The sequence below is a fragment of the Nomascus leucogenys genome, chromosome 9 (genome assembly GCF_006542625.1).
Source record: "Nomascus leucogenys isolate Asia chromosome 9, Asia_NLE_v1, whole genome shotgun sequence".
NCBI lineage: Eukaryota > Metazoa > Chordata > Mammalia > Primates > Hylobatidae > Nomascus > Nomascus leucogenys.
Genome location: NC_044389.1, coordinates 50984261 through 50997417, shown reverse-complemented (window position 1 = coordinate 50997417; position 13157 = coordinate 50984261). Strand labels below are relative to the sequence as shown.

Below are 13157 nucleotides of genomic sequence, written 5' to 3'. Positions count from 1 at the left end.
TCGATTCGGCTATTGATACTTGTGTATTCTTCATGAAGTTCTTGTGCTGTGTTCAGCCCCATCAGGTCATTTATGTTCTTCTCTACATTGGTTATTCTAGTTAGCAATTCGACTAACCTTTTTTCAAGGTTCTTAGCTTCCTTGCATTGGGTTAGAACATGCTCCTTTACTTGGAGTTGTTATTACCCACGTTCTGAAGCCTACTTCTGTGAGCTCATCAAACTCATTCTCCATCCAGTTTTGTTCCCTTGCTGGCTATGAGTTGTGATCCTTTGGAGGAGGAAAGGTGTTCTGGTTTTTGGAATTTTCAGCCTTTTTGTGCTGGTTTTTCCCCATCTTTGTGGAATTATCTATCTTTGGTCTTTGATGTTGGTGACCTTTGGATGGGGTCTTTGAGTGGACATGCTAATCCTTTCTGTTTGTTTCTTTTCCTTTTAACAGTCAGGCCCCTCTGCTGTCAGCCTGCTGGAGTTTGCTGGCAGTCCACTCCCAACCCTGTTTGCCTGGGTATCACCAGCGGAGGCTGCAGAGCAGCAAAGATTGCTGCCTGTTCTTTCCTCTGGAAGCTTTGACCCAGAGGGGCACCTGCTAGATGCCAGCCAGAGCTCTCCTGTATGAGGTGTCTGTTGGCCCCTGTTGGGAGGTGTCTCCCAGTCAGTATACACAGGAGTCAGGGATCCACTTGAGAAGGCAGACTGACCCTTAGCAGAGCTCGAATGCTGTGCTGGGAGGTTTGCTGCTCTCTTCAGAGCCATCAGGCTGGGACATTTAAGTCTGCTATAAGCCCCTGACTGGGGCTGCTGCCTTTTTTACAGAGATGCGCTGTCCAAAGAGGAGCAATCTGCCAGTCTGGCCACAGCAGCCTTGCTGAGCTGCAGTGTGCTCCACCCAGTTTGAACTTCTTAGCAGTTTGTTTACACTGTGTCCGTAAAACTGCCTACTCAAGCCTCAGCAATGGCAGACACCCCTCCCCCACCAAGCTTAACCATCCCAGGTAGATCTCAGATTGCTGCTGTGCTGGCAGTGAGAATTTCAAGCCAGTGGATCTTAGTTTCCTGGGCTCTGTGGGGGTGGGACCTGCTGAGCCAGACCTCTTGGCTCCCTGGCTTCATCGCCCCCTTTCCAGGGGAGTGAACAGTTCTGTTTTGCTGGTATTCCAGGAGCCACTGGGATATGGAAAAAAAAAAAAAAGCCCCTGCTGCTAGTTTGGTGTCTGCCCAATTGGCCGCCCAGTTTTGTGCTTGAAACCCAGGGCCCTGGTGAGGTAGTCACTGGAGGGCATCTCCTGGTTTGCGGGTTGCAAAGACCATGGGACAAGCGCAGTATCTGTGCCAGAGTTCCTCAGGCTCAGACCCTCACGGCTTCCCTTAGGTAGGGGGGAAAATTCTCTGGCCTTTTGCACTTCCCAGGTGAGGTGATGCCCCGCCATACTTCGGCTCGCCCTCCATGGGCTACACCCTCTGTCCAACCAGTCCCAGTGAGATGAACTGGGTTCCTCAGTTGGAAATGCAGAAATCACTTGCCTTCTGCGTTGATCTCGCTGGGGACTGCAGACCAGTGCTGTTCCTATTTGGCCATCTTGAATCTCCTCCCCCTTACTGACTTTAATGAGCATCTATTGTGACTCCTGCGTGCTCCTTATCATACATTCTTTCCGGATCTGATGGATGCTAGATTTGGGAGGGACACAAAAATGACAAAAGCAAGTTATCTTCTCGGAATAGATCTTAATATAGGAAGATCACGAGATCATGTCCTTTGCAGGAACATGGATGGAGCTGAAGGTCATTATCTTTAGCAAACTAACACAGGAACAGAAAACCAAATACCTTTCTCACTTATAAGTTGGAACTAAATGATGAGAACACATGGACACAAAGAGGGAACAGCAGGCACTGGGGCCCACCAGAGAGTGGATGGTGGGAGGAGGGAGAGGATCGGGAAAAATAACTAATCGGTACTAGGCTTAATACCTGGGTGATGAAAATCTGTCCAGAAATTCCCCATGACAAGATTTTACCAATATAACAAACCTGCAGATGTACCCCTAAACTTAAAAAGAAAAATAAAATATAGGAAAGAGAAAGATTATTATGATTTAAACAGATTAGCTGAATGTGATACAGTCAACAAACCAATACATCCATAATATGACACAATATGATAGTCAATAAAAGAAGCAGAAAGGGCTAGAGTCATCAGATGAGATAGAGATTCCTCCCAGATTTGGTCATGAGGAAGGCATTCATGGGGGAAGTAGTATTTAATTTGGTGTTTTAGAATGGGTGGAATTTCAATGGGCTAGGAAATTGGGAAGGAATATTCAGGTGAAGAAAATGACCTAAAAAATGATAGGGAAATGGAAAAGTCATGCATCTGACACAATCCTTTTGCTCTTAGAGATTTTCATATAGCTTCATTATCTTTTTTCATGAATAAGTATTTATGGTAAGTAAAAGCAAAACAATAGTGCACTTAGTGGACTGGTAAATAAAAAGGAAACATTGGGAGCATGATACTGAGAGAACCACAATTCCTCATTCTAAAAGGAAATGGCATATCAGAAGAAAATACTATTAGACACTTACTGTGCAACAACCATGGCAAATTGTAACTCCGGACTCCCATTGAAAGGCTTATTCATGGGCAATGTCCTCTGTGAGAATCCCCTATACCTTCTCTTTCTTTCTCATGTTGTGCTCAGAAAGAACACATTAATTTAAACTTTAGATGAGAATAAAATCTAATTTCAAAGGTACGACTTCAGCCAACTTTCTGTCTGTTTCCATCATCCTCTTGCCACAACAAAACTGGGTATACCTGCAAAATAAAATACAAATATTTTTGGTTAGTCAGGTTTATTTTTGTTTATGTGGGGTCTTGATTCATCCAGAATGGATTCCGTCTTTATCAGCATCTATTTATCTAGAGTGTTTGAAAGCTCAGAGCAAGGATGATGCTTGTAGCCAGTTACGCCTGACCAGCTATGTCACAGACTTGTGGTTCTAATGCAGTACCTTCTACTTAGTGAAAGTAAAGGTGAGATTTGAAAGATGAAGATTTTCTGGTTGCCTGGTGACCCTTCTTAATAGAGCAGAGTTTATGACTTATAATTTTTATAAAGGATCTTCCAGAGATTATATCATCATTTTAGCTTTAATTTGTGAGTTTTAATAAATACTTTTATTTTCTGGAAGGCACTGAATTCAGTATGGCTGCTCTTAGGCCACTGAACCCAGCTTTTAACTAATAATATAATTTAAACCAATACTTCAGAAGTCTAAAAAAAATCACAATAGTCAACCTTAGGGCGAAAAATCATAGTGCTAAAGTGCCTCAGAGCAAGCTATTTGGTTGGTTTTAGGGAAAAAAAAAATATGTCAAAAGAATTCATCCTTTGAGCTCCATCTACTGTGTAATTCACATTATTCCTTTATATTTTCCAGATGTCTCGAAGTCGGAGTCCTTCTCCAATAAGATGTGGATTGCCAAGTAAGTGGGATTAGTTCAGATGGATCAAATTTTCTGCTTTTTAATACTCCTTCTAGTACTTAGCACTGAGCAGCAAAATAAATGCTTTGCTTCCTAGAGAGCATCTTTTTCTTACTCCTCACACCATTCATGTCTGGGCCTCCGGCTGATTGTACCGTGGCAGGTCCCATGGGTCATGTAGAAGGAGCTTCCAACCAAGAGGCTTCATTGCCATAAACCTAGATTAACCGCCTCTTTCATTTAGGTGCTTCCAAAAGGAAATTGAAGAAAGTGACCATAATAATGAACTGTCTATTTTTCTCCCTAGGATTTTAAAACCACCAGACCTGCTCCTTTGCCCCAGTGCATGGAAACAGCTGCCTTCTCCAGTGCCTCCATCTGCCTTCTGTGTCTGCCTCAGACCTCACTTAAGATAATGTCAAAAGGCAATTCTGTGTATCGCCCCACACAGAGAGTTAAATGTTTTGGCTTGGCACATTTGTAACTTTAGATATATTGCATTCTATTTTATTTTATAGATACTAATTCCATTAATTTCATAAAAATGATTGTATAGGCATTTAGGATCATATTCATTCGAAGTAAAGTCCGTTACAAAGGTTCAGGATTTCCATCTCAAAACACTAGGCTCTTTTATGGGAACTATGTGAACTGAAGTGGAAGGCATTTACCATGCTGAGGCTAAAAGAAAAGATGAACCATTTTAGTTTGCAGATGGATCGTAAATATAATTGTTGGTATCAGCTTTAGCTCAAAACCAATATTAGGTGTTTTAATTTCCTCTTAAGGTTTGGAAGACAGCCCTCATCTCAGGTTGGGGAGCTCATGTTAGTAGCAGTGACTTAAGGCTAAGTGTAGAAGATAATTTAAGATATATTTTCTTTATATATTAGCCAACAAATCATATTTATTGGTTGGCTTGCTTTTCTGTTCTCATTTTGAGAGTGCCCAGTTTGGTTTAGTTGAGTGATGAATGTCAAAGCTACTTAGTTTAGAGAATTTCCTTGTTCCATAAATGTAGAGCAGTGATTTGATTAGAAGCCAGCTTTGAGATAAATGTTAATTACCTCATGCCTATCTCCTGGGAATATTTCAAACTGTTTTAATGCATGTGTTATATATAAAAGTTTCTTGGGACATGCTCTTCACCTGTTCTACCTAGTTATTTGCAAATTCAGACCTCCTATTGAACTCTGTCTGACCAAAACTCCTTAAACTCAAGGCCCAAAAGTAGGGGCACCATTTACTGATTTTAAATTGAGTATATATCCCTTGACTTCTTCACTGTCAAATATTTTTGAAACTTCACGTTCAAGATAAGAATGGAGTGTTGCTTTCTTGCAATAAGTAATGTTCTTTCTGCCTTTTTTGCACTCTTAAGTCAGCCTTAAACACACGCCTCACAAACATCTACTTTCTCCATATACCTTTGAGAGAGACACTGAATTGGCCTCAGCTCAGTTTTGCATAAGCTCAGTGCCAGAACCAGCACCTGATGCTTTTCAGGTGAAAATAAAACAAACAGCTTCTCTAAAGCATCTTACCCCTGTGCTGGAGGTTTGGGGGACCTCTTCAGTGCCTGCCCCTTGGGTCTAATGGTGACCACCTCATTCTGAAGTATGAGTTGAATTTTTTGCCCTCTTTGCACATTTGCATAGTCATCACTTTGAAGCAATGCAGTGTGCTGGAAGAAGCACTGTCTGCCTAGGTAACTGCTAGCCATGTTGGTCATCAGCTTGCTTTGTGGCATTGAGCAAGTTACTTCACTTCTCTGAGCCTCGGTTTTATCATAGGGTGAGGAGGTTGGATACAATTAGTGCCCCTCTTAACCCTGCAGACTCAATGTTCCCTTTTATAACAAGTATTTCATTCTGAATATGAAATGAAAATTAAAGTTAATATAATCATCTATGTGCACATACAATTTTAAGCAGTGAACATAGTACCCTAACTATAATATAAAGCAGAAAAAAAGGCAACTTTTAATAAAATAAAATTTATTTCAATAAAAAAGCTTGGGTATAACCACCCTAGAAGATAAAGTTAACTCATTAGATGGCTGAACCTGCATGTAGAGCCACCAGCTACAAATGAAAATCAATGTGTGTACTGGCAACAGAAAATCATGGTGTTATCATTGGATGTGACTTTCTGAAGTGGTGGGCAACTCTCGTTAATGTTTTAAACAAAAAAACCTTACAGTCTTGCCCTGATTTACACAGCAGTCGCATTCCTGGAAAATTCAAGTGTTTATTAAAACCATGCAACAGTTACTGTGTGTTATACGTTGAAAGGTCTTCATTAATATCTCACTAAGTAGCGAGAATGCCTACATATCAGAATTTTTTTTTCAGGAGCCAAGCACATATACTGGTTTGGAAAAAGGCACAGGTAGCTCAGTTTATTTGCTTTCTACCCTGCCTGGCCACTTGCTGTTTCTTAAGTTTCTAATTTGAGCTGTGACTACACAAGGAAAGCTAAATAGTCTGGAAAATTTTTGGAAAGAATCCACAAAGCCAAAGGAGACTGGCCTATACTCATTTTATCTGGGGATGTACCTTACCCTTAGAAACTTTGAAAAATGAAAAGTTCTTATTTTGTAACCTGGGTAAATGTTAGTTTCTAAATTTTCGACTTAACATCTAATAATAACATTTAAAAAGTGCTTTTGTAACTATTAGTTATTTGCAATAAAATGCTTTCCTTCCACAGTCCCAAGTTCAATGATGTCCTTTACCCATCTATAATCTCTGTATTAGTCCATTTTCACACTACTATAAAGAACTACTTGAGACTGGGTAGTTTATAACGAAAGAGGTTTTTTAATTGACTCATAGTTCTGCATGGCTGAGAACCCTCAGGAAACTTACAGTCATGGCAGAAGGTAAAGGAGAACCAAGTGCCTTCTTCATAAGGTGGCAGCAGAGACAGCGCAAGGAGGGAACTGCCAAGCACTTTTAAACCATCAGATCTTGTGAGAACTCACTATCACAAGAATAGCATGGGGGGAACTATCCCCATGATCCAGTCACCTCCCACCAGGTCCCTCCCTCGACACATGGAGATTACAATTTGAGATGAGATTTGGATGGGGACACAGAACCAAACCATATCAGATATGTCTGTGGTCCAAACCAGGACCACAAATTCATTCAGAAATACTTACTGCACCCTGCTCTGAGGAAGACCATGAGATTGCCGCAATTCCATATTGTAGCCTTAATTGCTAGCTTTATTTTATTCACAGCTCATTGTCATGTTCAAGACACTCTGTCTGAGTAGTGCTTTACCATTTTTATGGAGCTTTCACTTACATTATTTCACCTACCACAGCAATCAAGATGTGTCAACTTTATATGTAAGGAATCTGTTCATCCGATACACTATTCAGTCTTGTTCCAAGACTGACTTTTATTTCAGAGGAAGATTCTATCCTGTTCTTTTTGTTTCCTCATGACATACAGTGTCAGTTTTTCTGTTTATTGATTGTTCATTTATTCATTCATAGTCTTATTGAATACCTCCTCTGTGCTACCCATAATATACACTTCTAGGGATATAGTGGTGGACAAGGCTCTGGTTTTTATGAGCTTTATGTCATGTCCAGTTGCATTCCTTGGTGATTTTTGTGTCATAGAGAGCAGATATGATGGAAGAAATAAATAAAATAAGAGTACAGCAAAATTAAAAGAGAAAATGTTATATATCAGTTGAAGGATTTAAATACATGAATTTATGGAGCAAAAAACTTTGAAAGGTAATAGTAGAAAAGTAGTATGGTGAAGTACAAAATAGAGTGTAACTCAATTATGTCAGCCACAGGTGAATTACTCAGTTCTTTAACAAAGATTTATTAAGCCTATAATCCTAGGATCATTAATAATAAAATGAGTGTGGGGAGAAGGATGGGCTCATAAGATCAATTCTTGCACCTCCCATGACCATAGCTGGGTGCTCCACCTGCTGTATTCCTAATTAAAGGCAATTTGCAGGCCATTCTAATTTCCTTTTAAGTACCCCACAAATCCTTCATGAGGTGGATTGCTGCCAATAGCATTCTATAACATTTGGGTTGAGTGGAAGATTTCTTAGTAGTATTGCTTTGAATAATTTCATACATGTAATTAAAGGCAAGATGCTATAGAGCTTTTAAGAAACTAATGTTACACACCACATGAGGTCACTGAAACATGAGCCCAGGAGCCCTATAGGTAAGTGACATTCAGTATATGCCACTGAAATACCAAAGCAATGAAGTGCATTGGCCTTACTTAATACAGTGTGGGCAGAGGCCTTACAAATAAAATAGGAACTAATTTTCTTATTTCAAAATGAAATGCAATGGGACAATTTTACTCTTAAAAAACTGCCTACTGGGTGTCAGCATGAACATCGTACTTTCTGTAGTATCATTGACAACTGCCTATCAACACCAAGCAGCTATCTCTATTCTTTGCTGGGTAAGCAACAAATGAATGTAATAAATGGTTATGTTACAGGTTTATTTCAATGTAGTTTAAGCCATAATTTTGGAGATGCAGTGGAAATAAGTGTATTAAAATGTGGGATAAAATATGTCTTACAAAACTGTTTAGTAATTGGACAACTGTCTGAAGATCTTGAGTGTCATTTGATGAATCAGACACTTCAACAATTGATTTCTGGGGTTGGGATGCTGAGGATTGAGCATGACATTTTCCTCCTATTTATTTCTGTTTTCTTAGGCCAGGGAACAGGTTTCAGAACCATGTCTTTAGAATAATAGACTTAGGATTGGCCCAGCTCTGTGGGTCACAAGTTTGACATTGGAATGGAAAAAAGTTCTTTGTTCATTCATCATTAATTCATTTAAGAAGCACTTGCTGATGCTTTGTTAAGTAGTGTTCCAGGCACTGCATTAGACCCTGAGGACACAGTGGTGAAGAAGACTTTCAGTTATGGAGAGAGTGCTCTCAGCACTCCTTGGCAGTGTGTACCTATGGGATAGATCCGTGATCTTTCTGAAAGATGGGGCAGTGGCTGTTAATGACGTCTCGTTTGGGAAATAATAGTAAGTCCATGATGTTGATAGAGGGTTGAATCAATCTTTCCTGGCACCGTCACCTGGAAGCCCAGACTTAGCAATGTGTAATAACTCATTCAGGCTTCAAACAGAAGGTTTCCCTGCCTGGTGTAACATATAGTGAAAATGGGTCTGAGAAAATCCAGATGCTGCCTAAGTACAGTGCTGAAAATGCCAAGCAGGGCCCAAAGGACCTTGCATGCACCCTTAGAAATAAGGCTTTAGAACCAGAGAAGACACAGAGGTTGGAGAATCTACTTTCCACAGAAGCGCTTGTAGGATCCCTCCCTAGGAAGGCCTCCCCACTCCACACTTTATTAGCAAATTCCTGAAATTACTGAAGTTGAAGGATGTTAGAATGCAAATGCACATAATTCAGAGCACTAATCCCATAGCATGAATAAGGTTTTAGATTCTTCCTGAAAGTCATATGTGTAGAGGGAGCAATGCAGACTCGTAGGGCCCTTAGTACATGATCAGGGTTGGCAGGTTGTATAAGGAAGGCTTTTTTTTTCTCTGAGTTGGATAGTCAAGGGCAGGAAACCAGGTTTCACCTATTCCACTGTTGTGTTTGGCATGAACACAGTCTTACTGGCCTGTAAGAGAGTTGTGGTTTTCTAAGGCAGCTTCACCTTAGAAATGGTTATCTTTGATCCAAGATCTATTTATGTCTATACTATAGACTGTTGCTTGTTACACCTCTTTGCTGCAAATCATTGACTTGTTGTGATGTGACTAATTTATGTTTTTTCTTAGTTTGATTTGAAATTTCCTAACTGGAAAAAAAAAGTTTGGGGAGGAGGCAGGGAAGGAAAAATAAAAGAAAAACTTCCTAATTTTCTTTGATTGGAAAAATATTTTTCTTCTAGATGTTCTAAGAATGATGGCATAATTTAATACTTTTTATTGATAATTTGGCAGAAAGCTTAGGATGTTCATAGGTTTCCCAAAATATTTTCTGAAAGATACTAATAACTGGTACTTAATCCAGCATTTACCATGTACCCGACATTGTGCCAAAACTTTACATTATTAAACCCATTTCACTCAGGGAGAAGCTGAGGCTTAAGGTTATTATTAAGTAATCTGCCCCAGGTCACATAGCTAGTAAAACTTTGGAGTGAAGGCTCAAACCCAGGTTTTCTGATATTGAACCCACCCTCTTGTCAATAACTCTATAGGATGTTAGTAAGATTTAGAGTGAAATGAGTCCTGTGGTCAGACAGGCCTGGAAAACACTGAGGTAAGAGTGAGTTTAACAGGTCTTCTCCTAATCCTCTACTGTGCATGAGAATCTTTAAGAAGAAGAATGTAATATGCAGCATTCTCCAAACTGATTTCACCAAGGAACCCCTTTCTTCATGAAGCTCTTGCCACTGTGCCAGAAGATCTGTTTTAGAAAATGCTTCCTTGGGACCTGTTTCCTTCGAATTAAAGATGTTGCTGACCATTTGGAGTTATGTTTTATCACCAGATAAACAGAGTTTTCACCTAACAAATTATCTACTAAGTAAAAGGCCAAAACCTTTTACAGAAATCTCTTCTTTATATCTATGTTTTCCTTTCGTCTATTCTATCTTTTCCTTTCATCTATTTTCTACACCCTTCTATCAACTGTATCATAAAATAAAATTCACTTGAGACCTAATATTTATGTCAGTGTTGTTTTTCCTGTGTTTTTATTTTTCCTTAAGTCCCTTACCCTGTTATACCTTTTCATCTTCACTTCTATTTTTTCTCCCTGCTTCTCTTATAATTTCTTTCTTTCTCGTGGTTTCAGTTTTCCTAGTTAATCTCCCTGATGCAAATCCATGTATGCCTCTTAAATACAGGCACCCATAAGCCAGGCACAGAAAGACAAAAATATCACATGTTCTCACTCATGGGGAGCTAAAAGTAGTTGATCTCATGGAGGTAGAAAGTAGAATGATAGTTACTAGTGGCTGAGGTGGGTGTGTGTGTTTTGGGGGGATTGTGGGGAGATAGAGGTGAGTTAATGGGTACAAACATACATGCAGATTGAATAAGTTCTAATGTTCAGTAGCACATTAGAGTGACCACAGTTAATAACAATATATATTTCAAAATAGCTAGAAGAGAGGGTTTGCAATGTTCCCAACACAAGAAAATGATAAATGCTCGAGGTGATGGAGATCCTAAATACCATGACTTGATTGTTACACATTCTATGCATGTAACAAAATGTGATATGTACCTCATAAATGTGTAGAAATATTAGGCATCAAAAAATTTACGAAAAAATACAGGCACCTAATCTTAAATGGAATTATGAACCAATGAAAGTGACAAATACATATTATTCAAAATTAGGACACAATAACATTTCATATGAAGATTCATTTATATCATAATTCATGAATGCATTTTATGAACATTTCAAATTATGTTTCACATTTAAAAAATATATGAGTTATTAAAAAGTGACAAGTTTTAAGATGAATTACACTTCCAATAAGTCTGAGCTTTGAATATACTTAGATCTTGAGTAACTTCGATGGAAATGTTGACTAGTATTTTCAAAGTTTGTTTGATGATGAAAATCACTTGGCTTGATTATTAGAGGTAAACTCTTGGATCCCACCTCAAGCTCCCTGGATCAAAATCTCCAGGGATATCTGTATTTTCAACATCAGTAGCCAAGTTTGAAAAACACTGGTCTGGACCATCCTTAATGCCCAACAAGGAGAATATTGCAAAAATAAATTACTGCATATATGATGGGGCAGCATCATACATGCAATAGATGGAAATTTCTAAATGGAAAATGATGTCTCCATTTCAAAGACTCTGAGAATGTTATTTGCTACAATCCAGAAATAGATAATTTACTGAAAATTCATATGTAAATGGCTAATTATGGGCTATGCAATTACATTTTCAATAAAAGGAGAAGGATGAGAAAGTATAGTAATTCTTTCTTCCTTAGAGGTAAAAATTTGCTTATTTTGTGGTTTATATTTGGACAGCTTCTTTGTTGAACTGACAGAATATGTTTTCTTATTAAACTTGTAAGTCATTTCCTTCCATCTTACAAGTCTGCGTTCACTGTGTGTAATTGAGATTTGCAGTCATAGACTTAGAATAATGAGTCCCTATTGGTCATCGTTTGATTAGTCATGGTCATCTGCCAAATAGAGCTAGATGTCACTTGGATGATTCAGATTTGGGAACATCTTTATAGTTATTCATATGAGTCTCTAGAGAAAAATCTAAAATGGAGTGAAACTGACATTCAAATATTAGATCTCACAGGTGGCCTACCTCAACTAAAATTTTCCCAAACACTGAATAGAAAAATTTGGCTTTTTCTGTTTACTTGGCAAATGTTCCAAAGATAATACTTGAATTGAACTTGTTGCAATTTCCATTCATGAAAATTGAAGCATTTTTCTTCTTTTCAAATCTGTGTATAATTTCTTATCATTACAGTATCTTAGTGTTGACAAGTAGGTTCTGAAAATCTCCAGGAAAGGGCCAAAACTAACTCCACTTGAAGTGTGCCAGCATTTCAAATACAGGGGCTAATAGATCTAAGAGATGCCTTGGTGGCAATGACAGATTTTCCTCCTTGTGTTTTCCTTGACTGAATTAAACTTTTCTTCATCAAATAGCCAAAGGTGATAATGTAAGATAAAATGACACTGATTACTGGAAACAAAAGTTGTACAATTTCCTGGGATGAGCTCTCCATCTGTAACCAAACTTGATCCACAGTTGGAGGAAATTCTAGGGACATAAATCAGTTCCCATCATTGATCCTATTAGGGTCTCTCTAGTTCACCTAGGCCTGGCGTTTCCCTGGGAAATGTATGGAGTTAGCCACGAGATGGCAATGTTGCTTAGGAAATGAGAGGATACCAGCAGTTAGTAATAAGATTCAAACTGGGAAATAAATGGCAACTCCCCAGATAAAATTTATAACTTAATTACTGGTCTTACTGCTCTCCATGAATTTGGATAATAAATTGTTGGAGGGTGGCCAGGGATAAAATAAAAAGTGTGATAGAAAATGTGGAGTGTTAAATAACTATATATGTAATAAAGGATTTATGAATTTGATCCCATTAAAGCAATAAAAAAGAGAAAAAAATAAAAATAAAAAAGTGAAAAAAAGAAAATATTTAAATACAGTGTTAAATACAGTAAAATACAGTGTTAAATAACTGTATATGTAGTAAAGAATTTATGCATTTGTTCCCATTAAGGCTCAGGAAGCAACTTTTCTGCTAGAACAATTTTTTTTGGTACTTAAAAAAAATCCCCTTATGCAACCCAATACCATCATCTTGACAACTTAGAGTTCTTATTGCAGTTTGTTAACAAATGTTTTGGATGTAGGTCTTTGCTCTTAAACATGGAAAAAAGGAGAAAATAATGGTATCTTTCATGATCCTCTATGATTTCCAAGATTTTCAAATGATTAATATTTTACATGGCCCAAACTCAGTTTCAGAAACTCTTAGGGTTATTTCAAGTAAGTGTTTTAGTTTTCCCCTAAAAGACGGAATAATATTGCTAAGCAACTCTCAAAGAAATTGTAGGAACTCACCAGAGTGAAATTCCTAGGGTACTTGAAAGAGGC

General features: G+C 38.3%; 1 protein-coding gene across 2 annotated transcripts in view; it reads left to right on the top strand.

Annotated features, from left to right (window-relative positions):
* The window catches only part of SPATA18 (spermatogenesis associated 18), a 42995-nt gene extending 36789 nt beyond the window's left edge, over positions 1–6206 (top strand). For both annotated transcript variants that reach the window (XM_003268370.2, XM_003268369.2), the window contains 2 exons: positions 3447–3492; positions 3800–6206. In XM_003268370.2, coding sequence (XP_003268418.1) covers positions 3447–3492; positions 3800–3807 — 54 coding nt within the window. In that variant the 3' untranslated portion in view covers positions 3808–6206. The remainder of the gene's footprint in view (positions 1–3446; positions 3493–3799) is intronic.
* The last annotated feature ends 6951 nt before the right edge of the window (positions 6207–13157 follow it).